The sequence below is a fragment of the Saccopteryx leptura genome, chromosome 2 (genome assembly GCF_036850995.1).
Source record: "Saccopteryx leptura isolate mSacLep1 chromosome 2, mSacLep1_pri_phased_curated, whole genome shotgun sequence".
NCBI classification, from domain to species: domain Eukaryota; kingdom Metazoa; phylum Chordata; class Mammalia; order Chiroptera; family Emballonuridae; genus Saccopteryx; species Saccopteryx leptura.
Window position 1 is genome coordinate 272,933,662 of NC_089504.1, and position 25,746 is coordinate 272,959,407.

The 25,746-nt window shown below is 39.4% G+C and overlaps 1 protein-coding gene across 2 annotated transcripts in view; it reads right to left on the reverse strand.

Annotated features, from left to right (window-relative positions):
• Nucleotides 1–25,746, reverse strand: part of SYT14 (synaptotagmin 14) — a 188,821-nt gene that overhangs the window by 152,813 nt on the left and 10,262 nt on the right. The window contains exons 2-3 of one of the 2 annotated variants that reach the window (XM_066366062.1): nt 18,918–18,965; nt 18,417–18,614 (exon numbers count right to left, since the gene is read on the reverse strand). Coding sequence is in view for 1 of the 2 variants with exons in the window: in XM_066366061.1 (XP_066222158.1) it covers nt 18,918–18,965 (48 nt within the window). In the remaining variant the exon portion in view is untranslated. The remainder of the gene's footprint in view (nt 1–18,416; nt 18,615–18,917; nt 18,966–25,746) is intronic. The other variant, XM_066366061.1, reaches the window with a different exon arrangement.

Below are 25,746 nucleotides of genomic sequence, written 5' to 3' on the forward strand. Positions count from 1 at the left end.
TATACTGGAACAACTAGATATCCATATGCAAAAAGGTGATCTTTAAGCCATGACACATCATACATAAAAATTAAGTAAAAATGGCTTTCTTCAAAATACTCCCTTTAAAAATAATTTTAAAAAGGAACAAAATATATGTCTTGACCATCTGTATAGAAAAGAGTTCACAAAGCAGGCCTAAGACTTATACTTAAAGAGGACTGCTTGCAAGGTTGGCCCCCTTGGCTGGCATATGAGAACATGGCTCTCAAAGCCAACAATTAACTGTGAGGAATGGTTCCCTATGCCAAAACTGCTTGTGTAGACACGATGGTTGATGCTGAACCTCTGCTTCCCTCTGGGAGCTGGGAGCCTGGAATTTTGCTACAAGCTATATAGAAGGTGTCTAGGTAACCAGTCTCATATAAAAACCTTAGGGTCTCAGTCTTTAATGGGGTTTCTAATAGATAAAAAGAACCATTGCACATGTGTTGATGCACATTGTTGTTGCCTTGGAAAGTATGTTCCTCTGTGTGACCCCTTCATGTAGGGAAAGAGCATAAGGAAGCCTGCACATGAACTCCCTCAGATTATAACCATGTTCTTCTCCCTTACGATCCAACTGTGTATCTTTCATACATCTCTATAATAAATCTTAGCCACTAGTAAAACCACAGTTGACCCTTGAACAACACAGGGCAAGAGACGGCAAACACCTCCCCCCCATGCAGTCAAAAATCTATATATAACTACTGAATCCCTCAGCCCTTAACTACAGTCATCTCTTAGTACCCATGGAAGATTGGTTCCAGAACCCCCCTGGATACCAAAATCCACGGATGCTCAAGCCCCTCACATAAATGGCATAGAACGATGTATACAATTGGCCCTCCACATCCATGGACTCTCAACCACAGGTTGAAAATAGTGGCTTTGATCCTTGGTTGGATCCATGAATGCAAAATTCAGGACTATGGAGGAACAACTGTATATTTATTGAAAAAAAAATCACATATAAGTGAACCGACACAGTTCAAACCAGTGTAGTTCAAAGGTCAACTGTATATGCTAAGTTCTCCTAGCTAATTATCAAACATAGGGGTTGGTTTTAGGGATCCTTGATACCTTATAACAAAAAATATTAAAATCAAAAAATATTAAATCAAAATTATAGCATGCTATTTGATTTCCTTAACTAAACCATGCATTCAGTCATAGACCTGGTTGGTTAAAAAATAAATATATAAATCAATAATTATTTTATATGCAAAAAATAACTAGACATAAATAAAAAGTCCCATTCAAAACAAGTAAAATGCAATAAAAATAACAGTAAGAATAGTGCCTACCTATAACTAGGAGACAAGAGAAAACAGAGAGGACTATGTTTCTAAATGAAAAAATAAATGTATTTAGGAATTTAACTTGATCCCACCCAGATTATTTTAAGGGAAAAAGTGTAACATAAATTGTAGAAAAGGATACTTGATAAGGTGATTCCAAAGTTCATTTGGAAAAATAAGCATAAGGAAATAAACAGGAAACTTTAAAAACAAACATAATGCAAGAAGCCCTTTTCTATCAGATAAAAAAAAAAAAGCCACAGTAATAAAAAGCAGTGTACTAATAGGGCTCCAGAAAAAAGCAGATTAAAAAAATTAAATACAGATATTGACTCATACATATACAGTGTGTCCGTAAAGTCATGGTGCATTTTTGACCGGTCACAGGAAAGCAACAAAAGATGACAGAAATGTGAAATCTGCACCAAATAAAAGAGGAAAACTCTCCCAGTTTCATACCTATTCAGTGCAGTTCGATGTGGGCTCATGCACAGATTTTTTAGGGCTCCTTAGGTAGCTATCCCAAAAAGCCTCTACAGACTCGTCACTGACTGATGGCCTACCAGAATGGGGTTTCTCCACCAAACTGCCAGTTTCCTTCAACTGCTTATCCCACTGAATAATGTTATTCCTATGTGGTGGCGCTTCATTATAAACGCGCTGATATTCACATTGCACTTTGGCCACAGATTCGAATTTAGCGAGCCACAGAACACACTGAACTTTCCTCTGTACCGTCCACATCTCAACTGGCATGGCCATGGGCTGCTCCGCTGTATACACGGTGTTACATCATCATCTGCACATGCGCACATGCTGCCATATCATCCTACAGAAACTGGGAGGGTTTTCCTTTTATTTGGTGCAGATTTCACATTTCTATCCTCTTTTGTTGCTTTCCTGTGACCGGTCAAAAGTGCACCATGACTTTACAGACATACCATACACACTGTAATAACTTAGTAGATGATACAGTGGCATTTTAAACTATCAAGAAAAGAATGAATTATTCAATAACTGGTATTTGTATAACAGTCTAGTCAGTTAAAGATAAACGTAAGGCTCGCTCCTTCACAAGGTAGACTGAAATAAATTCCAAGTGAATTAAAGACTTCAATGTTTAACAATGAAGTCTTTACGGTAATTAGAGATTCACTGAGTTGCACAACTAACTCTTTAGGGAAATCATCTCCAAACCTGAGTCATATCACCAGATACATCACTAACCTTGTGGATGTATTTCTTACAGGTTTGTTATGGTTATCTAACTTTGGGGGTTGGAAAAAAAGAAGCATAGTTCAGCTGATACATATATATCAAGGAAATTGTCCTCTGCAAATACAGGCCAGCATTAATAACCAGAAAATTAAATTTATCGATCAAAAAAACCCAACCTTATAAGTACTTTTATATATGGAATTCAATTAAGTAAAGTAAGTCCTTAAGCCAATATTGATTGGTATACATTCTACTCTTCTGCCTGGATCTTAGGATGAAATAGGTCCATAAGAAAAAAATTTGCCTTCTCCCCTACCCTGCTTCTAATGGAAAAATATGTTAAGAGAGAGAAACCAACTAAATTGGTAATGAGAGTATTCTCTAAAATGCTTGGACTCATCATTAAAAGGGACTTCGGGGATCTATATGTAAGTCATCAATTCCCTCAGGTTAGTATCAGAAATCTATCCCTAATACTCTTCTCACAAGGACTTAAAAAAAAAAAATCATCTATCCTGGATGTCTCAGCTTCAGATCAGAGACACCTACCGTGAGCAAAAGTATGCACGGACCACTTCCCTTGGATTAAGGGTTGGGCAGTTAAAACTGGTCCCTCGGTCCTAGAACTAATAAATGAACTTCCTTTCTAAGTGTCAGTTATTAGAGTATATAATACAGTTGAATAATGCATATGGGCTAGAAAATACTGAAACAGGCTATAACTTTCTGAAGTTGTTCCACAGACATCATTTGGCAAAACAGCACTGTTTTTAGGTCAGAACATATTTTTTTAAATTATTTTTATTTATTTATTCATTTTAGAGGAGAGAGAGAGAGAGAGAGAGAGAGAGAGAGAGAGAGAGAAGGGGAGAAAGGGGGAGGAGCAGGAAGCTTCAACTCCCATATGTGCCTTGACCGCGCAAGCCCAGGGTTTTGAACCAGCAACCTCAGCATTCCAGGTCGATGCTTTATCCACTGCGCCACCACAGGTCAGGCAAAAACAGCACTGTTTTATACTCACAAAATTCCAACATGCTTTAGAAGAAATAAAGGAGAGAAGATGGTACTTTTAAACATAAGTATAGAGAAAGGCAAGACTCGGTGAGGTGCAGGACTGGCTCTCACAGCATCTTCAGTAAGACCTGGCTCTCCATTTTTATGACTATTCCAAATTCTGTACTCCTGTGGCCTTCACAATATATTCTTTCCCCTCATCTCCTGAACTTCACCTACCGACTCCCCTTCAAATGCTGAGGGTCTGCCTTACTTAATGCTCATATGAACTTACAGCAGCCTCAATTTGGAACAGAAAACTAAAAATAACAAGCATGACTCAATGCAGTAGGCTCTTTTCCCTCTGGGTGCCCATAAACCTCTCATTAAGAAGTCCAAGGAAGCAGAGAATGAATCAAACAAAATATAGCTCCACAATTTCCACCTTCTATTAAATTGTAAATGAAAGTGTCATTTTAATTATAGTAGCAAAAGCCCTATTCTTTGTTACCATCAAAGCTCTATAAATGCACAACCTAATTGAAAATTCTTGAGCCAGAATAAAAAAAGCTTAAAATGTACTCCAACAGAGCGGCTGCAAAAATATATTGGGTCCCCTCAATTCAAGGAAATTTCTCATTAGCACTGTCTACAAGTCATTAACTATACCAAAGGGAAAGATATTTATCCTAAGAACCAGAAAATTGAAAATAGTGTAAATGGGGAGGACTATATTACCACTTTAGATATTTTTAAAAAATAAATTCAAACCAGATTATATGCTGAGAAAAAGAGCACATTATTTATAATATACTACTTAGAGCAAAGAAATAGAGGAATAGGACAGAATTACAAATTTTACATAATTTTGGGTATTTCCCATTTGAGTGCTGACCTAATAATAATGTAAGAATGATTTTACTGGATTTGCATAGAAATTGATCATGAAGGTGTGCTTATATGCCAAAGATTAATAGTCAGAATTTTTCATACTAGGAGCCACTTCCTTGTTCAGAGATCAGCAACATGTTTCCTATATATTCATCATTTAAATAAATTATTAAAACATTTTTGGAAGGCTCATGCTAACAACTCACTAGCAATTCTCAATCTTCAAAATCCTGAATGCTAAACCACTAAAAGAATGATCAATAGAAACACTCAGAACATACCCTCCAAATTTATACATACAGCATATATCGGGCCCATTCCTAAGATTCTACAAATATCAAGAGTGTCCTGGGCTCTGGCCGGTGGCTTGGTAGATAGAGCGTTGGCCTGGCATACAGACATCCTGAGTTCAATTTCCAGTCAAGGCACACAAGAGAAGTGACAATCTGCTTATTTCCTCCTCCTTCTCTCCCTCCTCCCCTCCCACAGCCAGTAGCTCAATTGGTTCAAGGGTGCCCTGGGCATTAAGGATAGTTCAGTTGGTTTGAGTGTGTCAGCCACAGGTGCTAAAAATAGTGTGGTACTCAAGCATCAGCCCAAGATGGGGTTGCTGGGTGGATCCTGGTTGGGGTGCATGCAGGAGGAGTCTACTTCACTTTCTCCCCTCCTTTCACTTTAAAAAAAAAAAAAAGGTCTTCCAGGTACACAACATAATCAACAGTTCAAATGTTATATGATTACCGGAAACCTATGTACTTTTACTGATCAATGTCACCCCATTAAATTTAATTTTCTAAATAAAAATTTAAAACTGTATTTTTAAAAAGTGTTCCTAACTCGCCCTGGCCAGTTGGCTCAGCGGTAGAGCGTCAGCCTAGCGTGCGGAGGACCCGGGTTCGATTCTCGGCCAGGGCACACAGGAGAAGCGCCCATTTGCTTCTCCACCCCTCCGCCGCGCTTTCCTCTCTGTCTCTCTCTTCCCCTCCCGCAGCCAAGGCTCCATTGGAGCAAAGATGGCCCGGGCGCTGGGGATGGCTCTGTGGCCTCTGCCTCAGGCGCTAGAGTGGCTCTGGTTGCAACATGGCGACGTCCAGGATGGGCAGAGCATCGCCCCCTGGTGGGCAGAGCGTCGGCCCTGGTGGGCATGCCGGGTGGATCCCGGTCGGGCATATGCAGGAGTCTGTCAGACTGTCTCTCCCTGTTTCCAGCTTCAGAAAAAAGAAAAAAAAAAAAAAAAGTGTTCCTAACTCCAATAAGATAATAATAATAGGTATACCAATGTACTGGCTACAAAGGGTCTCGTATATTTTATTTCATTTGGTCCTCACAAAGACTTATGCATAGAGATTAGTACAGATACCACTATTATAAGGAAATTAAGACATAAATAATTTAATGACTTATTTATTCAGCTGCCTAGCCTGGATGAAACAAATTAGAAAATTTAAGCCATGTATCCTGATTCCAAATCCTATATTCTTTCTACTAAATACTGGCCCTACTAAATACTAGAAAGAGGAAAAATTACTTTATCGTTCTCCTACTCTAGATCATTAGAACTACAAAAGATTTAAAAGTCAAGTTTGGTCACTAGCCAAAAAATTCCTACCTAACTCCAGCCCTGAAAATGTATAGTTTTGGGAAGTGCAAAGTCTATGTCAATATTACCTACATTTTCAGATACCTAATGTTCCCCCAAAATGAGAAATCTAAAAATACCACCAAAAAACAGACAAGCCCAGGACGCACTGAAGGAGGAAGAAAAAGAAACAAATCTGCCTACCCAGCTACAAGGTAGAATCTAAAGGCATAGTCAGGAAAGGATGAAAATCTACTTGGATTCTCATTCATCCAAAAGCAATAGCAGCCAACTCAAAGGAGAAAGTATAGTGTGTCCGTAAAGTCATGGTGCCCTTTTGACTGGTCACAGGAAAGCAACAAAAGATGATAGAAATGTGAAATCTGCACCAAATAAAAGGAAAACTCTTCCAGTTTCATACCTATTCAGTGCAGTTCGACATGGGATCCATTTGTTGCCCTACACACATCCAAACGATAGTGAAGTTCTTGCCACACACAGGTAAGGACATCTGGTGTAACAGAGTGAATAACGTCTGTGATTCTGTTTTAAGTGATTAATGTCATTGATACGTTCAATGTACACATTTTGCTTCACATAACCCCAAAAGTAAAAGTCTAAGGGCGTCAGATCCAGGGATCATGGTGGCCATGGCTTGACAGAACCCCTGCCTATCCACTGCCGGGGGAATGTTCTATCCAGAAACTCCCGAACAATGGTGGCGTAGTGTGGAGGAGCGTCGTCCTGTTGAAAGATGACACCTTCTGGAAATTGTGGCACTGCATACAATTCCAACATGTCAAGATAGGACTTTGCAGCCCTGGCCAGTTGGTTCAGTGGTAGAACGTTGGCCTGGCGTGCGGGGGACCCGGGTTCGATTCCTGGCCAGGGCACATAGGAGAAGCGCCTATTTGCTTCTCCACCCCCACCTCCTTCCTCTCTCTCTCTCTCTTCCCCCCCGCAGCCAAGGCTCCACTGGAGCAAAGATGGCCCGGGCGCTGGGGATGGCTCCTTGGCCTCTGCCCCAGGCGCTAGAGTGGCTCTGGTCACGGCAGAGCAACGCCCCGGAGGGGCAGAGCATCGCCCCCTGGTGGGCAGAGCATCACTCCTGGTGGGCGTGCCGGGTGGATCCCGGTCGGGCGCATGCGGGAGTCTATCTGACTGTCTCTCCCGGTTTCTAGCTTCAGAAAAATACAAAAAAAAAAAAAAAAGAAGAAAAAAGAAACATTGATTTGTAAAAAAAAAAAAAAAAGATAGGACTTTGCCATCACAGACTGCTCCGCGAAAAAAAAATGGGCCTATCACCTTATCATGCATCAGGCCACACCACATGTTCACTTTAGGGGTGTTACGTTGGTATTCAACGTAGGCATGAGGACGGTCAGCAGCCCATATTTGGACGGTATGGCAATGAACATGTCCACAGATATGGAAGGTCGCCTCATTGCTAAACACAATCTTCTGCAAAAACCTTGTATCATTGTCGATCTCATGAAGCATATCTGTAGCAAAAAGTGCATCATGTGGGTCTATCCACCGGTTTGATAGCGTGCAACAGCCGCAATTTGTACCCCATAAAACAGAGACGTTTCTTTAACACCTTATGAACTGTAGTCTTGCTTAGGTGTAATTGTCGAGCACATGCACGCACAAATTTTTTAGGGCTCCTTAGGTAGCTATCCCGTATAGCCTCTACAGACTTGTCACTGACTGATGGCCTACCAGAACAGGGTTTCTCCACCAAACTGCCGGTTTCCTTCAACTGCTTATCCCACCGAGTAATGTTATTCCTATGTGGTGGCGCTTCGTTATAAACGTGCCGATATTCACGTTGCACTTTGGTCACAGATTCGAATTTAGCGAGCCACAGAACACACTGAACTTCCCTCTGTACTGTCCACATCTCGACTGGCATAGGCGTGGGCTGCTCCGCTGTATATAGTGTTACGTCATCATCTGCGCATGCGCACATGCTGCCACATCATCCTACAGAAACTGGGAAGGTTTTCCTTTTATTTGGTGCAGATTTCACATTTCTATTGTCTTTTGTTGCTTTCCTGTGACCAGTCAAAAGTCACCATGACTTTACAGACACACTGTATAACTCATACAGAAATACTCCTTTGTTATAGCTGGAAAAAACAGCACAAAATTCAGCTCCCCCCCTCCTATCCCCACCCCTGTTTAACTATAATCATTCTACCCATTGTCTCCAAATTCTCATTAGTAATGTCTGTACTCTCTTTACAAATTCATTAAGATAAGAAACTATCAGAATTAAACAGATACAAGACACTATCTAATCCAGCCCCATAATCTGTAACCTACCACTACCAAACAAAACCATGTCAACAATATAAGGTTTTGCTCTCAGATAGGTGATAACAACTCCCCTGAAGACATTAATTGATGAAGTTTAAGTTATTATTTAGGATCATATTTGCAAGAAATCATAAAGGTCACCTACTAGTGATGACAGCACAAAGAACAACAGATGGGCCCTGGCCAGTTGGCTCAGTGTAGAGCGTTGGCCTGGTGTGCAGGAGTCCCGGGTTCGATTCCCAGCCAGGGCACACAGGAGAGGTGCCCATCTGCTTCTCCACCCCTCTCCCTCTCCTTCCTCTCTGTCTCTCTCTTCCCCTCCCGCAGCCGAGGCTCCATTGGAGCAAAAATGGCCCGGGTGCTGAGGATGGCTCTGTAGCCTCTGCCTCAGGTGCTAGAATGGCTCTGGTTGCAACAGAGCGACACTCCAGATGGGCAGAGCATCGCCCCCTGGTGGGCATGCCCAGTGGATCCTGGTCAGGCGCATGCGGGAGTCTGTCTGACTGCCTCCCCGTTTCCAGCTTCAGAAAAATACAAAAAAAAAAAAAAAGAACGACAGATGACCACTTAGCTTCAAGACAATCTTTCACTCAAACAGTATAAAAGGTTAAAAAGTTGGTCTGTGATTAATATTAGTCAATTATGACCAGATATTTATAATTTACTGGCTTAATTAAGTAAGTGATCTTCTCAAAGTCAAGGAAAACCATAGCAGGTCATAAATTTGAACATCTCAACATTCTCCCCATGGACTCAATAAAGCCATTTTAATATTTAAAGTTTAAAAAAAAAATTGTCACCATTGATACCTCCTATATTCTAGCCACTATAAGGACTTTTTCTAGAATTTCCTAAACAAACTGCCTTTTGAATTGGCATATATGTTGATGTGTGTGTACAGCTGACCCCTCAACAACACAGGTTTGAACTGCAAAAGTTCACTTACACATGGATTTTAAAAATGTACGCATAACTCAATTTCTGGAGAAGAAAAAAGGCAATAAGGTAGAAGAAGGCTTTTTGGCAACTGGGTGGAAAAGGGGGGAAAGAAGCAAAATGAGACACAGCCCTGAAAGACAAAAGAGAATCACACATTCAGAAGATTCACAACCTCTTCCTCCCTCAAAACCAAATACAAAAAAAACCCCAAATAGCTATTCTATCTGTCCATATCACTCTCCTCTTCTACCTAGCCTAAAATTCTCTCACTGAAGTCACACCTTTATATTACACAACTACCTCTAAAAGAAATTTATCCAGATTACCATTAAAATAAACAGAACATATAAGACTACAGAAGAGTGGGAATACTATATTAGGGTAAAATAACTGGTAAGTGGAAGCACAAAGCTCACTGTACTTGGACTCACTGGCTCTTTAGCATTTCCTATCCTGTTTTGAGGTTAGACGCAGCCATGTGATGGAATTATAAGATGGGATACAAATCTGAGGCCCAGCCCACAGTAATCTCCTGGGCTCGATCCCCTTTCCTTCTTGTGCACCCCTGCTTGGTGTAGATAAACCCAACATCCTCTGAAGCCACACACTGAAGATGCCAGAGCCACAGAAGGAGACTGGACCTGAGTCTGTTCAAAGTAGGGTCACGTGGCAATGTAATGCACCTGGTTCAGGTTTCACCCCAGTGAGGAAGAAACCATTATCCTGTTCAGGTCATTATTTCTTTGGGGTTTGATTGATATAGCAACTAATAGTACCTTAAGTAATATAACATGCTGGCTAATTATTTTCTAAGGAAGCAGAAAACCCTTAAATAATAATATATGATATAGATGAGTTCTATGTCGATATGAGAAGAAGGGTGCTGGCAGAAGTAGAATCCGAGTGATTCTGAACTCTGGTCAATGAGGAGTTGAGGTACATTCTGAAAGTGGGTAGCAGAGATGGGATACTTTAAGAGGAGAGGTGAAAACTGTACAAAAAAGGAAATATAATTATTGTATAATATGTCTTAAATGGAAACAGTATTGATCATAAAAATGTAAATTCTGAAAATTGACTTAACCAAAATTGAAATACAACTATACTAGGGAAATGGGATGTGGACAAATGCACAGGGAGGATGAAATATTTTCATAAGGATTAAAATTAAATTTCATTATTAACTTTTATTGCTTGATCTACACAACAAATGTATTTCGTATGTATTAACTAGCTTACTCTTCACAACAAAAGATGAGTAAGACAATAGTGTTATCCCTTTCTATAAATGAGGACATTAGGATACACACAGGCTCAGTACCTGCCCAAGGCCATGCACTTAGTAAGTGGTAGAAAGCAGTATTAAAACCCAGGAGTCTTGACTCCAGAATCACATACCTAACCGCTATGCTCATATACTAAAACTAACTACCTACACCACAGCAAAAAAGCAATATATGTCAAAATATTTTTAAAATTAAAAAATAGGCAGAGAAACTTTATTTAGAATATGAAGCTAAGCAGAAAAAAAGACAGCTAAAAGGACTAAAAGCCTTTGCCTGGGGAGTGGGGCTGGTATGAAGAATGGAAGGACAAGGCCATGTGCTTACTAACTAGATAAGCAGTTACTTTCCTTTAAAAATCAAAGCTTACACTTGAAAGAAAAGCGATAATTAAGACAAATGTTACACACATCATAATCCTGCTTGAGTCTAGACCTGCTGCTGCAGCTTCACTTCTTACAATGGATCCAACAAACACCACCACAAGTCCCTATAACACTTCTATTCTCCTAGTACACAGACTAGAGCTTGTTATCTCAAATTCCCTTCAATTGCCAAAACCTCAACTTCTAAAAGAACCACTATATTAAAATATAAGAACACTTGTTCCCGCAAGATGCTTTTAGTTAAGAAAGTTATTGAAAAAACTTAAACAATTAACCCTAGCAGATCCAAGACAATCATTAATTAACTGCCTTTTTAACTAATTCCAAAGATAATAAATTCATTAAGATAATAAGCTATTCATGTTCAACAACTCCAACATAAATATCTTTAACTTTTACATGTAAAGATGCTTTACTTGGTCATCTCTTTCTATCTAAGCTCATCTCTTGGGTATTCTCAACTAGCCTCCTGGCTTTAAAAAGATATACCCCCACCACCACCAAATTTATATCTCTTACCCTGGCCTTTCCCTTTGAATCCCCAATTCAGATATCCAACTACTTAACTGCTTCCTGACGTCTTCAGTAAATAAGTTATCTTAGAGTCAACATGTCCAAAACAAAGTATCTGATTTCTATATAGCATCATCCCTGCTCCACCAGCTCTTCCCTCAGTCCTTCTCATCTCACTTAATAGCACCACCATTCAGAAGTGATATCAAAACCTAAGAGACATCCTCTTTCCCTCCCACCTCTTCCTCAGCATTAATCCACCTTCAAGTTATGTCAATTCTATCTATAAAATATATCCTAAATCTAAGGACTTGTCAACTTGTCCACAACTAACACTGTATGTAACCCAAACGCCATCATTTCTTATCTAGACTACTTCAATAACTTCCTAACTGGTTTCCTTACCTTCACTTTAAGCCCCTTCACATCATATACTACCAGCAAATCACATCACTCCCCTGCTTAAAACCCTTATTAGATCTCATTGTGTTTAGAATTAAGCAGAAACCCCTTACCACGGCCTGTCAGTCCATACATGACCTGGATATTACCTACCTCTCCCACCTCGTTTTGTGAGACTTCTTGTGCTCACCACTATTTCCTCAGCCATCTTCTTCAGCATCTTGGACACATCAAACCTGTTCCCACCTCAGAGCACTTGCATTGCCCTCTTCTCTATCTTCACATTCTATATCCTTTTCATTATGCAGGTATCAGCTTAAATGTCAGCCTCAATGAGGCTTTACCTAAATATTCTCTCTGAAATCTCTTTTTCTTTCTCTCTCTCTCTCTCTCTCTCTCACACACACACACACACACACACACACACACACACCACTGTGTTCTATTATATTCATAGCATTTATGGCTATCTAGAATTATTCTATTTGTTTACTGTCTGTTTACCATCAGCCCAAGAACATAAGCCACATAAAAAGCAGATAAGTTGTCTTATTTACCACAATTTTCCAGTACTTAGAACAGTGCCTGGCACTTAACCATTTGCTGAAAAATTAAATACATAAGAATACATAGACACACAAGAGGAAGGTAAAATGAGAAATTCATTCTCCTATCTGCATAACCAGTAGGCTTTTGATTTCCACCAACTACACAGGAGAAAGCAGGATAACTCTAAAACCAGCTCCCTGCTGTGACTGCTACCTCTTTCACGGCAATGCAACCCATAAACCCACCATCCATTCCACCAAAGAGTAAAATGCTACCAGAGGGAAGAAGACACAATAAAATGCCATAGAAACCAATTTTAAAAAGGAAAGCAAAAAAGTATGCTACTCTAGGGCCTTAAAGGTTGTCGAGAAGGGGTTGAAGTTACAATATCATACAATCAGCAAAGATTTATTCTGCCAAACTTAGCGAAAATCCGACATAAAGTACTTGGTAAGTAATTATTATTATATGCTTTAACTTGCTATAACTCTGCTTTATAAATTTTATAAAGTAAAGTTACTTCCCTACTTTATAAATCACATTACTAACATGACCTTTCTCTTTAGACTTTAGACTCCCTATTCACCCCAAATCGAGATGGGGATAAGAATACCCAGGGGCCTTTGGTCTCCTCGATACTTAGGGGAAAATGCCAAGCAACGCATAGAAAAACTACAGCAGAGATGCAATTTGTCTTCAGTGTCCTCTGTGTAGACTGTCCTTTGCATCTAAGACCTGCCCACTATGGACATTGTCCTAGACCAGTGGTAGTCAACCTGGTCCCTACTGCCCACTAGTGGGTGTTCCAGCTTTCATGGTGGGAGGTAGCGGAGCAACCAAAGTATAAACAAAAAGATAGATTTAACTATAGTAAGTTGTTTTATAAAGATTTACTCTGCCAAACTTAGTGAAAATCTGACATAAAGTACTTGGTAAGTAATTATTATATGCTTTAACTTGCTGTAACTCTGCTTTATAAATTTTATAAAGTAAAGTTACTTCCCTACTTTATAAATCACCATTATTGTGGAACCGGTGGGCTGTTAGAAAATTTTACTACTAACAGATACAAAAGTGGGCGGTAGGTATAAAAAGGTTGACTACCCCTGTCCTAGGCTGTCGCACTTCAGCTTTTCAATCACCAGTTCAACCCCTCTACCATCTGTCCTGTGTATCATGCCTTCAGATCTATATTTTCCCGCTTTCTATAATGGAAGTAATATAATCTGATACACTATGCTAATGTGTTTACATGAAAATGCTGGAGGACCAAGGAATAACTCCCCACCTTCTCATCCCACAAAATACATGATGAAATGAATTTCTGAAGATTAGATAGATCCCAATAGCAAATGTCAAGGAATGAGAAACCATGGGATACTGATAGGAAAGACATTTTAGAAGGTTCTTTTTTTTTTTTTTTTTTTTTTTTTTTTTTTTACAGAGACAGAGAGAGAGTCAGAGAGAGGGATAGATAGGGACAGACAGACAGGAACAGAGAGAGATGAGAAGCATCAATCATCAGTTTTTCGTTGCAACACCTTAGTTGTTCCTTGATTGCTTTCTCATACGTGTCTTGACTGCGGGCCTTCAACAGACCGAGTAACCCCTTGCTCGAGCCAGCGACCTTGGGTCCAAGCTGGTGAGCTTTTTGCTCAAACTAGATGAGCCCGTGCTCAAGCTGGCGACCTCGGGGTCTCAAACCTGGGTCCTCCACATCCTAGTCCAACGCTCTATCCACTGTGCCACCACCCGATCAGGCCAGAAGGTTCTTTTAATGTTCTTCAAACCATACCATGCAAACGTCTATGTGCTCTAAACAGAAGTTAATGAGACACTCAACCTCACTTATGAGAAATGAAAATTGGAATAATGCTGAGCTACAATTTTTTACTTACCAGATTAACAAAAAAAAAGGAGAGAAAAACACCAAAATCCAAAAGTTTAAGACATACTCTGCTGGTAAAGATGTGAATTCATATATTTCTGCTGGGAATGCAAAATGGTACAATGCATAAGAAAAGAATTTTGCAATTTCTAATATAATTATGTAAGTATTACTCTTTTAATTCTACAACCCCACTTTTCAGAATCTACCTAAAAAGAGACCAGAATAACACATGCACAATGGTATTCATTATGGCATTATTTTAGTAGCAAGAATTTTTTTTGTCGCCCTGGCCGGTTGGCTCAGCGGTAGAGCGTCGGCCTAGCGTGCAGAGGACCCGGGTTTGATTCCCAGCCAGGGCACACAGGAGAAGCGCCCATTTGCTTCTCCACCCCTCCGCTGCGCTTTCCTCTCTGTCTCTCTCTTCCACTCCCGCAGCCAAAGCTCCATTGGAGCAAAAGATGGCCCAGGCGCTGGGCATGGCTCTGTGGCCTCTGCCTCAGGTGCTAGAGTGGCTCTGGTCGCAACATGGCGACGCCCAGGATGGGCAGAGCGTCGTCCCTGGTGGGCGTGCCGGGTGGATCCCGGTCAGGCGCATGCGGGAGTCTGTCTGACTGTCTCTCCCTGTTTCCAGCTTCAGAAAAATAAAAAATAAAAAAAATAAAAAAAAAGAATTTTTTTAAAAAAAAGCAATTTCCACTGGTAAGAAATTAGTTGTACAGCAGCAGCAAGATGATGAAGAAAACATCGTCATTCAGAATGTGTCATGATAAGATGCACATGTTGTGCCACCACTGGGCCTCTAAGGCCCACCACCTTCAGAAGCCCACCTCTGGCCAATGTGCCTACCCTGCTGAGCGGAGGAGCAAATATAACTCGAGTGTCAAGGCTAAAAGACAAAATACCACGAGGGTTGGTTGAACGAGGCACCTAAAAACTGTACACTACAGCCTGATCAGCGGTGTTGCAGTGGACAGAGCATCGATCTGGGACGCTGAGGGCCCAGGTTCAAAACCCCGAGATCCCTGGCTTGAACGCAGGCTCATCAGCTTGAGCGTGGAGTTACTGGTTTGAGCATGGGATCATAGACATGTTCTCACAGTTGCTGGCTTAAGCCCAAAGGTCTCTGGCTTGAGTCTAAAAGTCACTGGCTTGCGCTCAAGGTTGCTGGCTTGAGCAAGGGGTCAACAGCTCAGCTGGTGCCCCTGGTCAAGGCACTTATGAGAAGCAATCAATGAACAATTAAAGTAACACAAGTATGAGCTAATGTTTCTCATCTCCCTCCCTTCCTATCTCTCTCTTTCTCTCTCTGTTTTTGTCTCTCTCTCTCTCTCTCTCACACACACACACAAAAAAATGATTGTACGCCCCAGATGCAGGCATGGATTCTATGAAGGAATAACACCTACACCCAGGAGAGCAGCTGTTGCAGCTTCCAGTTTATCTTAAGGATTTCTATGACTAGTCAAACAGTAAGTTTTTCTTTTTTAAAAAAGAGAAGAAAAAGGAATTGGTTGAATAAATTATGATATTTTCACATAATAGAGTACAATGCAGACAGAAAAAAGACAGATTTTTACCTACTGATTTGAATGTAACTCTAGGATATATATGTATTTTTAAAAAGCAAAATATAAAATAATATATATAGTATTTCACCTTTTATAGAAAGAAAAAATAAAAATACAGTACATGATTCTTATTTATATATAACATATATATATATTTCTTATATATATCTTATACATATTTCCTATATGTACATATTATTTGTATTTTTTTCTGTGTCATATATAAACAATTAAACAAATCCAGAACATGGAACATTCTACAGTCTGCTAAGCTAGTGGCTGGAGAATCTTTTGCAAGTGCCTCAAAATGAACAAAAGGTCACAATACTCAGTGACAGAGGGCTCTCTGAAGAGATTAGACATGTGACTCATGCATTCCCCAGCTGTCTGATTAGAAGCCAAAAACAGAAATGGAATTACCTAGGAAAGACCTGTGAAGGAGCATCTTGTCTATGGACTGAATCCCCAGGACACTGAGAAGACTCCTAGAGTCTCCTCTGAGAACATTACACCAGCAAAACACCGCCAGCCTGAACTGAATGAAGTGAAGTCAGACTGACAGACTACCAAAACTTCACACGCAGGAAACAGACTGGGAACACTACTCAGGTGCACACATACACCACCCTCTGAGAAAAAGGGAGGGTGTTTCCACAGGCAGAGTCTTAAACCCAGAGTAAAGGCTCTCAGACCCAGGGATAAGTGCCACAAAGTATCTTTTCCAGAGCTTGAAACCTAACAGATTTTTCCCAGTTGGATTTCAAAACTGCTTGGTACCAGTAACTCCTTTCTTCCATTTTCTCACTTTGGGGGTGGAAATGTCTATAACTGTTAACCTACACTTTTCTATCATTGTATTTTGAGAACAGGTAACTTGCTTCCTGGTTTCACAGGTCTTCGGATAGGCAAGAATTCTGAACTAGGATGGATCCTATGAATCTCACCCATATCTGATATAAACGGTTTAGATGATAAGACTTCTAAGTTGCTAATACTTAGATGACATTATAGACTGTGAGTTGATGCTATAATGTAAGGCTTTTTAGATCAGGGCAAGACACTTTGATTTAATCCCATGTATAGTGGGAATCCACAAGAGAATTCTCACCAGCAATGAGACACCACCTAATTTACATTTCAGGACCTATTGGAGTAGGTCTGACAGAGAGCAGCCAGAAGAGATGAAGAAGAAACAGCCAAACGGATAAAAAGAAATTTAATTCAATGTCAAAAATGCCGTTTTACCAGAATCACTGAAACTAATTCAATTATTCTAACATTCATATGTTCTACTCGAGGAAAGTCCAACTTAAAACGCAAAAGCTTAAGCATTAATTTTGAAAAGATTCAACTTTGTAGGGAACATCCACTGAAACAGGACACTGTACTGAATGCTGAGAGGACACAGGAAGGTTAAATTTTAATCACAGATTTCAAATTCTGTAGGAAGAGGGAAGAAAGTAAAAAGGCTGGGCTAATGTAGAGATATCTGGGAAAGGCATGGTCTGAGAACTCCCTGCGTAGGAATGGAGATAGCAACAAAGAGCCAAAATGAAAGGTGTGTTCATCACCTGCCTCTGTCTTTGCTATTTCCTCCACTGCAGCTTTGTTCCCACTGCAGCTGCAAAAGGCCTCTGCATGTGTTCTCCCCCCCCCCCAGCTGTCTCTATTCTTGTGTTGATTCTCTCTCTTCATTTCACCCCAGTTTTGACTGCTTTAATTCCAAATGATTTGTACGGTGTCTTTTACGGTCCAGTCAAATAAATTCTGTGTTTTAAAAGTTTTAGTAAAACAGGTCATAACCATAAGATTATTTAAAACACTTTTATTAATTCTAGATTACTATATTTTGGAAGACTAAAAATGTGAACGCAGAGGAAGAAGACAATGTATAAATCTGTCCCCTTTCTCTCCTATTTCAGATAAGAATCAATAATGGGTATAGTGTGAAATTACAATTGTAAATTTGAGATTTCAATGAACTAATTTCAATTTTCTCCTTTGTAGTAGCAGAAAAGAGGTATATAGATAAACTGTACTTTTATAAAGAAAAGAGAATATTTTATTAAATGAACAGCAACTGCAAGCAGTGACAAATAGATAAATTAGAACGACCACGTACAATTCATCCAAAAAGGATTTTTTTTCCCAACACTGAAGAAGCTGAGGCTTTTCAGACCGGCTGAAGACTTACTGAAAATATGCTGACATTTCCCTGGCATGCCAATCATACTCATGTATCACACACATGGACACTGCAGCAAACCTCCCTAGGGTGAAATATTAGAGTAGGGAGTGCAGCTAGTTGACCAGACTCAGGAAGGCCAAGTCAGTTTCCAAGAACGATGCAAGAAAAAGAAATTCCCCCAAATTTCAAAAATAGAGAGTAGTAAATTTATGATTGTTTCTTCCCCTGACCTCCCCAGGTATCTTTTCCTTTCTTCACACCATTTCAGCAATTTGTGATTATGTACGACTGTGGGGACTCCCAAGTTTCTTCTGATTCATCCAAATATAGAGAATACCTGATTCCTTGCCTCCCACCTAATAACTGAATTACCTTTCCTGGGGCCACTTTGTTGAACCACCCAGTTGTCAGGTGGCTCCTTCTAAGGAAGCATAGACAGTTGTTGGTGTCAAAAGATGTTGTGGTCTTTGGACATGTTCCCGATTTGAATTTCAACAACTCCTCACATCTCTCTGATGGGGTACAGTAATAGAATCAATGGGAGATCAGCATGCACTCAGATTCCAGATTCTGAAAGGGAACAAAAATCAAACCCTCCATTCTTTGCCTCTTCAGCATGTCCAATAGCCAATATGCTAGAACCCAGGCTTTAATAGCCCATCAAAACTAAATATAAAGAAGCAACTGTCAATAACCATAATAAGCAATATGCACTTTATGGATGCTTATGTCTATCATACAAGTAACAAATATTAATATTTATTAAATTTTATTCTTTACAAGTCCAAAATATCTGCCATATTACTAAAAGTTATCATACACTGTAAAATGTTCATTTTTGCACTTAAATGTCCACCCAGAACGCTGGCTTACCTTTCCTAATACAGATAAGTTCGTGTACTCCACAGGTTCTTTCACCACCTGTTAAAAAAGATTTTTGTTAGAAGTTAAAAACAGAAAATCACCTGACTTTGATACAAAGAACCATTTTAAATTAGCTTTACAAATTAACTCAGGAAAAGAGTTTGCCAAGCTCTTCTCTTTAAACTTCACTACCTGAATATGATAACCTGATACTGAGAATTTTCCTGAAGCCATAAACTAAGATCTCATCAAGTCTTGGAATGAAGAAGCTTCATTCAAGTATTTATTTTAAATTACAAGCTTCCCAAGAACAGCAACATATCACCATTATCTAAGCACCTCTTCATGTCATTTAGAAGGCAGTTCTACAAGGGAGGACTCGCTCTTGTATCTGATCCTTACCATATACAGGTAAGTTATTATGGAAGGGTCAACCCTGTAAAGACACTATTTATACTTTATCATATATACTCATATTGCATAAAATGAAACGTGATCCTTCCCCCATTCTCCTGCTACCCACTCTTTTAAATCTGTAAGTTTATAAAGAAATAGTATGATGCTGTCATAATTATTATCTAAAATTACTTTATCATAAGAGTAATATTAGGCCCTGGCCAGTTGGCTCAGTGGTAGAGCGTCGGCCTGGCGCGCAGAAGTCCCGGGTTCGATTCCCGGCCAGGGCACATAGGAGAAGCGCCCATCTGCTTCTCCACTCCTCCCCCTCTCCTTCCTCTCTGTCTCTCTCTTCCCCTCCCGCAGCGAGGCTCCATTGGAGCAAAGATGGCCCGGGCGCTGGGGATGGCTCCTTGGCCTCTGCCCCAGGCGCTGGAGTGGCTCTGGTCACAACAGAGTGATGCCCCGGAGGGGCAGAGCATCGCCCCCTGGTGGGCAGAGCGTTGCCCCTGATGGGCATGCCGGGTGGATCCCGATTGGGCGCATGCGGGAGTGTGACTGTCTCTCCCCGTTTCCAGCTTCAGAAAAATACCAAAAAAATAAATAAATAAATAAAATTTTAAAAAAAGAGTAATATTAGTTACTATAGAAATAGTATTTCCTGCACTCTGAAACACAGTGCCACTACTTTAAATTAATGTTAAGCTGAATAAAATTTTGTAGTGTCCTATATATTCATGAGCTTATAATTATGTTGTAAATTATGCTTAAACTTCACATAACAAAAATATTAAATAATTTAATCACTTAGCTCATTATAAAGCTCATAATGAACAGTTAAGTTATAAGAAATAAAAATATCTTATAGCAGTAAGATGAGAAATAAAAACCATAAATTTCCACTAAAAAATAAGTAGGTCATCCAGGAAGCAAGATAAGAAACTAGAAAAGAGTGTTTCTACCACTAAAGTAGGTTAGATCTACATTTTACCTTGGTTGTAACAATGCCATTGTTTCTTTATCATCAACACTACAGACTGGTTATCAGGAACACAGACTGAGCAAGAAAATGCACCTAACTTTAGCTATGACTATAAAAGAATTATTATTCAACAAACCTCAGTGTAAATATAGTGAGAACTTATTAACTGTATTACCACCAATGAGCAACCAATGATCTCTTGCTGAAGGGCTAGAATGAACTATAGCTATACATCACATATCTTTAAAATGGAGAAGACACTAGTCAATGACTAGAAGGAGAAAATTTAGCAAATTATAAGAAACAAACATTAAGAAATTTAAAAGAATCATGCAATTAACAATAACATAACGATAATATATATTGACGACATTACTGATATTTGCACAAGCTTAGAGATATTTCTTAGTCATTAAGTCCTGTTCTCTAGAAGGTTAACACTTATAGCTTAGTTTAAGTTACGTAATCCACGTAACAATGCTACACTTTTAAAAGCCTATAATTAAAACTAGACTTACCCTCATGTTTAATATAAACTGGTTAGGTTTTATTATACACACCTAATCTTAAATGTAACTACATAGTTTTTACAAGGCTTAAGCAGTAACAATATAAACTATTCTATCCTAAGACTTTTCTCCATACTGTAGAATGCCAGCGAACACTAAATCCCACTTTTAAAAGTAGTCAATGTTGGCCCTGGCTGGTTGGCTCAGTGGTAGAGCATCAGCCTGGTGTGCAGGAGTCCCGGGTTTGATTCCCAGCCAGGGTACACAAGAGAAGCGCCCATCTGCTTCTCCACCCCTCCCACTCTCCTTCCTCTCTGTCTCTCACTCCCCTCCCGCAGCAGAGGCTCCATTGGAGCAAAAAGTTGGCCCAGGCGCTGAGGATGGCTCCATGGCCTCTGCCTCAGGAGCTAGAATGGCTCTGGTTGCAGCAGAGCAACGCCACAGATGGGCAGAGCATCGCCCCCTGGTCGGCATGCTGGGTGGATCCCAGTCGGGCGCATGCAGGAGTCTGATTGCCTCCCCGTTTCCAACTTTGGAAAAATAAAAGATAAAATAAATAAATAAAAAAGTAGTCAATGTACCTATCAAATAAAAGAATTGCATAAATAAAAATCTCAAATAATACATTTTAAATTTAGTCTATTGATAATTGTCAAATCTGCTAAAGTATGCACAGAAATCACATAACTATGAAAAGTAACTCTGACTTATGGTGGCACAGTGGATAAAGCATAAACCTGGAAAACTGAGGTCGCTGCCTGAGCTTGGTTCCAAACCCCAGGCTCGCCCAGTCAAGAAACATATGATAAGCAACTAGTTGATGCTTTATGCTCTACCCCTTACCCCCATCTCTCTCTCTCTCTAAAACAGTGGTTCTCAACCTTTCTAATGCTGTGACCCCGCAATACAGTTCCTCATGTTGCGGTGACCCCAAACCAAAAAATAATTTTGGTGGCTACTTCATAACTGTAATTTTGCTACAGTTATGATTCGGAATGTAAATACCTGATATGCATTATGTATTTTCCGATGGCTTTAGGCGACCCCGCTGGGGTCGCGACCCACAGGTTGAGAACCGCTGCTCTAAAATCAATGAATAAAATCTTTTTTTTAAAAAGCTAGGAAAAGCAAGTCAGACTGTGCTCTACTATTCTTGATATTTGTTCTGATAATCCTAACCAACAAGTGAGATTTCACTGTTGTACACATGGAACTCAACAGCAATCACTATTATTACTGAAATAGAAAGGAATATTCAAGATAAAAGCCGAAAGACTGACCAGATGGTGGTGCAGTGGACAGAGCATCAGCCTGGGTGGACACGAAGGACCCAGGTTCGAAACCTTGAGGTCGCCGGCTTGAGCACAGGCTCACTGGCTTGAGCACCGGGTTGCCAGCTTGAGCATGGGGTCACAGACATGACACCATGGTCGCTGGCTTGAGTCCAAACGTCACTGGCTTGAAGCACAAGGTTGCTGGCTTGAACAAGGGACACTGGTTCGGCTGGAGCCCCCAGCTCAAGGTACATATGAGAAAGCAATCAGTGAACAACTACAGTACCGCGATGAAGAATTGATGCTTCTCATCTCTTTCCCTTCCTATCTGTCTATCCCTGTACCTCTCTCTCTCTCTCTCTAAAAAATAAAGATAAAAGACAATAAATAAAATTTGGAAAAAAAACCCTTACTTTTTAAAATATAAAATAAAATATCCTCAGAAAGTTAAACTTCATTATAGCATGAGACACTCAAATCAATACTCCTTTTATACTCAATTCTTCCTAAGACCAGAAAGAGTGTGAGGAAAAGATGTATTCTATACATTAAGTCTATGTTTTAATGTATGTGTTTAAGAGTCAAAAGACTATAAATTTTATGGCTTTTGAAAAAAAATCTCTAAAAGTCTGGAAAGCTTCCCCCCAAAATGTCCAATTTGTATATATAAAAACGCCAAGTCATACCCTGACTTAGATACAGTGGTAATCCAAAAAGTGGCTCTCTGATTTTAAGAGTATAATGCACAAGAAGAATGATTATTGATTTTTTAAAATTTCAGCTTTATCGAGGCATAATCACCATATAATACTGTAAGATATTTAAAGTGCACATTGTAGTGATTTGATATATTTATAATCGAATATGTATATCTAATATAGAGAGGAATGATTATTTTTGAGATATATTAGACATAACATTGTGTAAATTAAAGATGTACAACCTGTTAATCTGATACATTTATAACTGCAATAGGATACCACCGTAGCATTAGGTAATACCTCTATAGTGTCACAGAATTACCTTTTTTGTGTGTGTGTGGTGGTAACAATTAAGATCTAGTCTCTTAGCATCTCTAAAGTTTACAATACAATATTATTGTCTATAATCACTATACTGTGCATTAAACTCCAGGACATATTTATGTTACTGGTTATAAGTTTATATCCTTAGAAAACAGCTCCTTAATTCCACACCACTGAGCCCCTGGTAACCACCATTCCACTCTCTGTTTTCATGAATTTGGCTTTTTTAGATTCCACATGTAAGTGATATCCATACAATATTTGTCTTTCTCTCTCTGACTTTTCTCACTCATCATAATGCCCTCAAGGACCACCCATGTTATTGCAAATATTCTTCTTTCCCATGCCTGAATACTATTCGTGTGTGTGTGTGTGTGTGTGCATGTGCGTGAAGATATGTACCAACATCAACTTTATCCATTCATCTCCTGATAGATGCTTAGGTTGTTTCCATATTTTGAATAAGACTGCAATGAACATGGAAGTGCATATATCTCTTCAATATACTGTTTTCATTACCTTTGGATACATTATAACCAGGAGTAAGGTTGCTGGATCATTTAGTAGTTCTATTTTTACCTCCAAAAATCAAGAAATGGATAACCAATGTGAGAGAATGATTACTTAAAATAACCAATTAGTCAATCTCTTTAGAAAGAGATAAATCTTCCACTAAAATAAATATCATCCCCAAATAAACTCTTGTATAGTTTTTCACAAATCAAATTTACTTCAAAGACATACCAATAATAGAGAATTAGAGACCATATTAGAATGACAGAATACAAGACTCTTTTTTTAAGTAAGAGAAGGGGAGATAGTGAGACAGACTCCCATATGTGCCCTGACTGGGATCCACCTGGCAACCCCCCACCCAGATCTGAGGCCAATGTTCAAGTACCAAGCTATTTTTAAACCTGAGGCTAATGCACTCAGATCAATAAGCCATCCTCAGGGTCTGGGGCCACACTGAAACCAATTGAACCACTGGCTGCAGCCGGGGAAGAGGGATAGAGGGGGAGAGGGAGGCGGAGAGAAGCAGATGGTAGCTTCTCCTGTCTGCCCTGACTGGGAAGTCAACCCTGATGTCTATACACCAGGCTGACACTCTATCAACTGCGCTACTGGCCATTGCAATTATAAGACTCTTAAACTCAGAAATAAAGCTGTCTAGCTCATTATAGATAAACAAACCAAGGCACTAAATGTTAAATAAAGTTGCCCAGGGTCATGAGTTGTTAGAAAAAAATAATTCGAACACTAGGTTTAACAGAATGAAGAAGTAAAAATTGATTTTCTTCATCTTTATAAAAAAATGCAACTGTTTTCTAACCCTTTAAAGTAATTTAAATAAAAGTAAAGTTCTCAAACCTATGCTTGGAGCTAATAGTAGCAATGCTTTTGAAATAACCATCTCAGCAACATGGAAATAAGAAACAGGTAGAAAATGACAGGTTTAACCAAAGTCACCAATTTTTCCCTCAGGCAAAGCAAGGTAGCAGCACAGTATAACCTGGCAGAACCCTCTACAATAGCATTAGGGCATGGTCTAAGAGAAAATAGATGTGTGTGGTGCACACATGTGTCCCATGAATGTGTGCATGTGTGGGTTTGTATCTGAATACACACATATCTGAGAGTATGCCTGGAAACTAGGAATTTTTTAAGGGACAGACTTATTATAAAGTATGTACTTTTCCACATGTCTACAGAAAAAAATATAGGTAGTGATGTTGGATCCCCATCAAAATACACTCAGAGATACAAAAATAGAATGAAACCCAAAGATTGATTTCTTTTGAACTAGATCTAGGAGTCCTTTTTAAAACTATTTTTTTCTACCATGTTTATTTTGACCATTAGCCTAAATCACTATAATTTACGGGTTCTAATAATTTCTTCTCAAACACTGCAAGACCACTTTAGAAATATCTTCAATTCCATCTCATCATCGACCTGAAGTGCTGAGGTCTCCCAGTTCAAAACTCTGGGCTTACCTGGTCAAGGGACATATGAAAAGCAACTACAAGTTGATGCTTCCCGCTCCTCCCTGTTTTTCTCTCTCTAAAAATCAATAAATAAGATCTTTTTAAAAAATCTCTTCTCTTTGTCTGCAAAATGCATGCATTAACATCGTCACAGCCTTTAAATTAATGTCTAGATTACACTGAAAAGCTGTTATAGCTAATTCTTAAGCAGACACTTACAGTGCACACCAGTGTATGAAGATTATAGTCTATAATCATTCCAGTGGCTGAAAACCACTGCTGTACACAACAAACATGAAACTTTAAATATTCCCTATTAATACTGTCAATTCACCCCATCAATTTAACCCATTTCTATCAGTCAATAATCACTAGACTCTTTCTAGTTTTGTCCCTAATTGAGTCCTTCAAAGAATAACACCAATTTTAGTCCCTAATGGAAAGCACGGTATTGTCGAAAAACCGTGGTTTCTTCCATTTTAAAGTCTGCACCACCTAGTATTTTCTTTGTAAACCTTGTGCTTGTTAATCTTCCAAGAAAAAGATTAAAATAAATTCATTTGTAAAGTCATAATAATAACCACCCCAAGATAGGAAGTAGTTTTTTATCCTGTATACCAATTCTGTAGCAGCAACTGTAGAGTGGGGGTAGAAGGCAATGTTG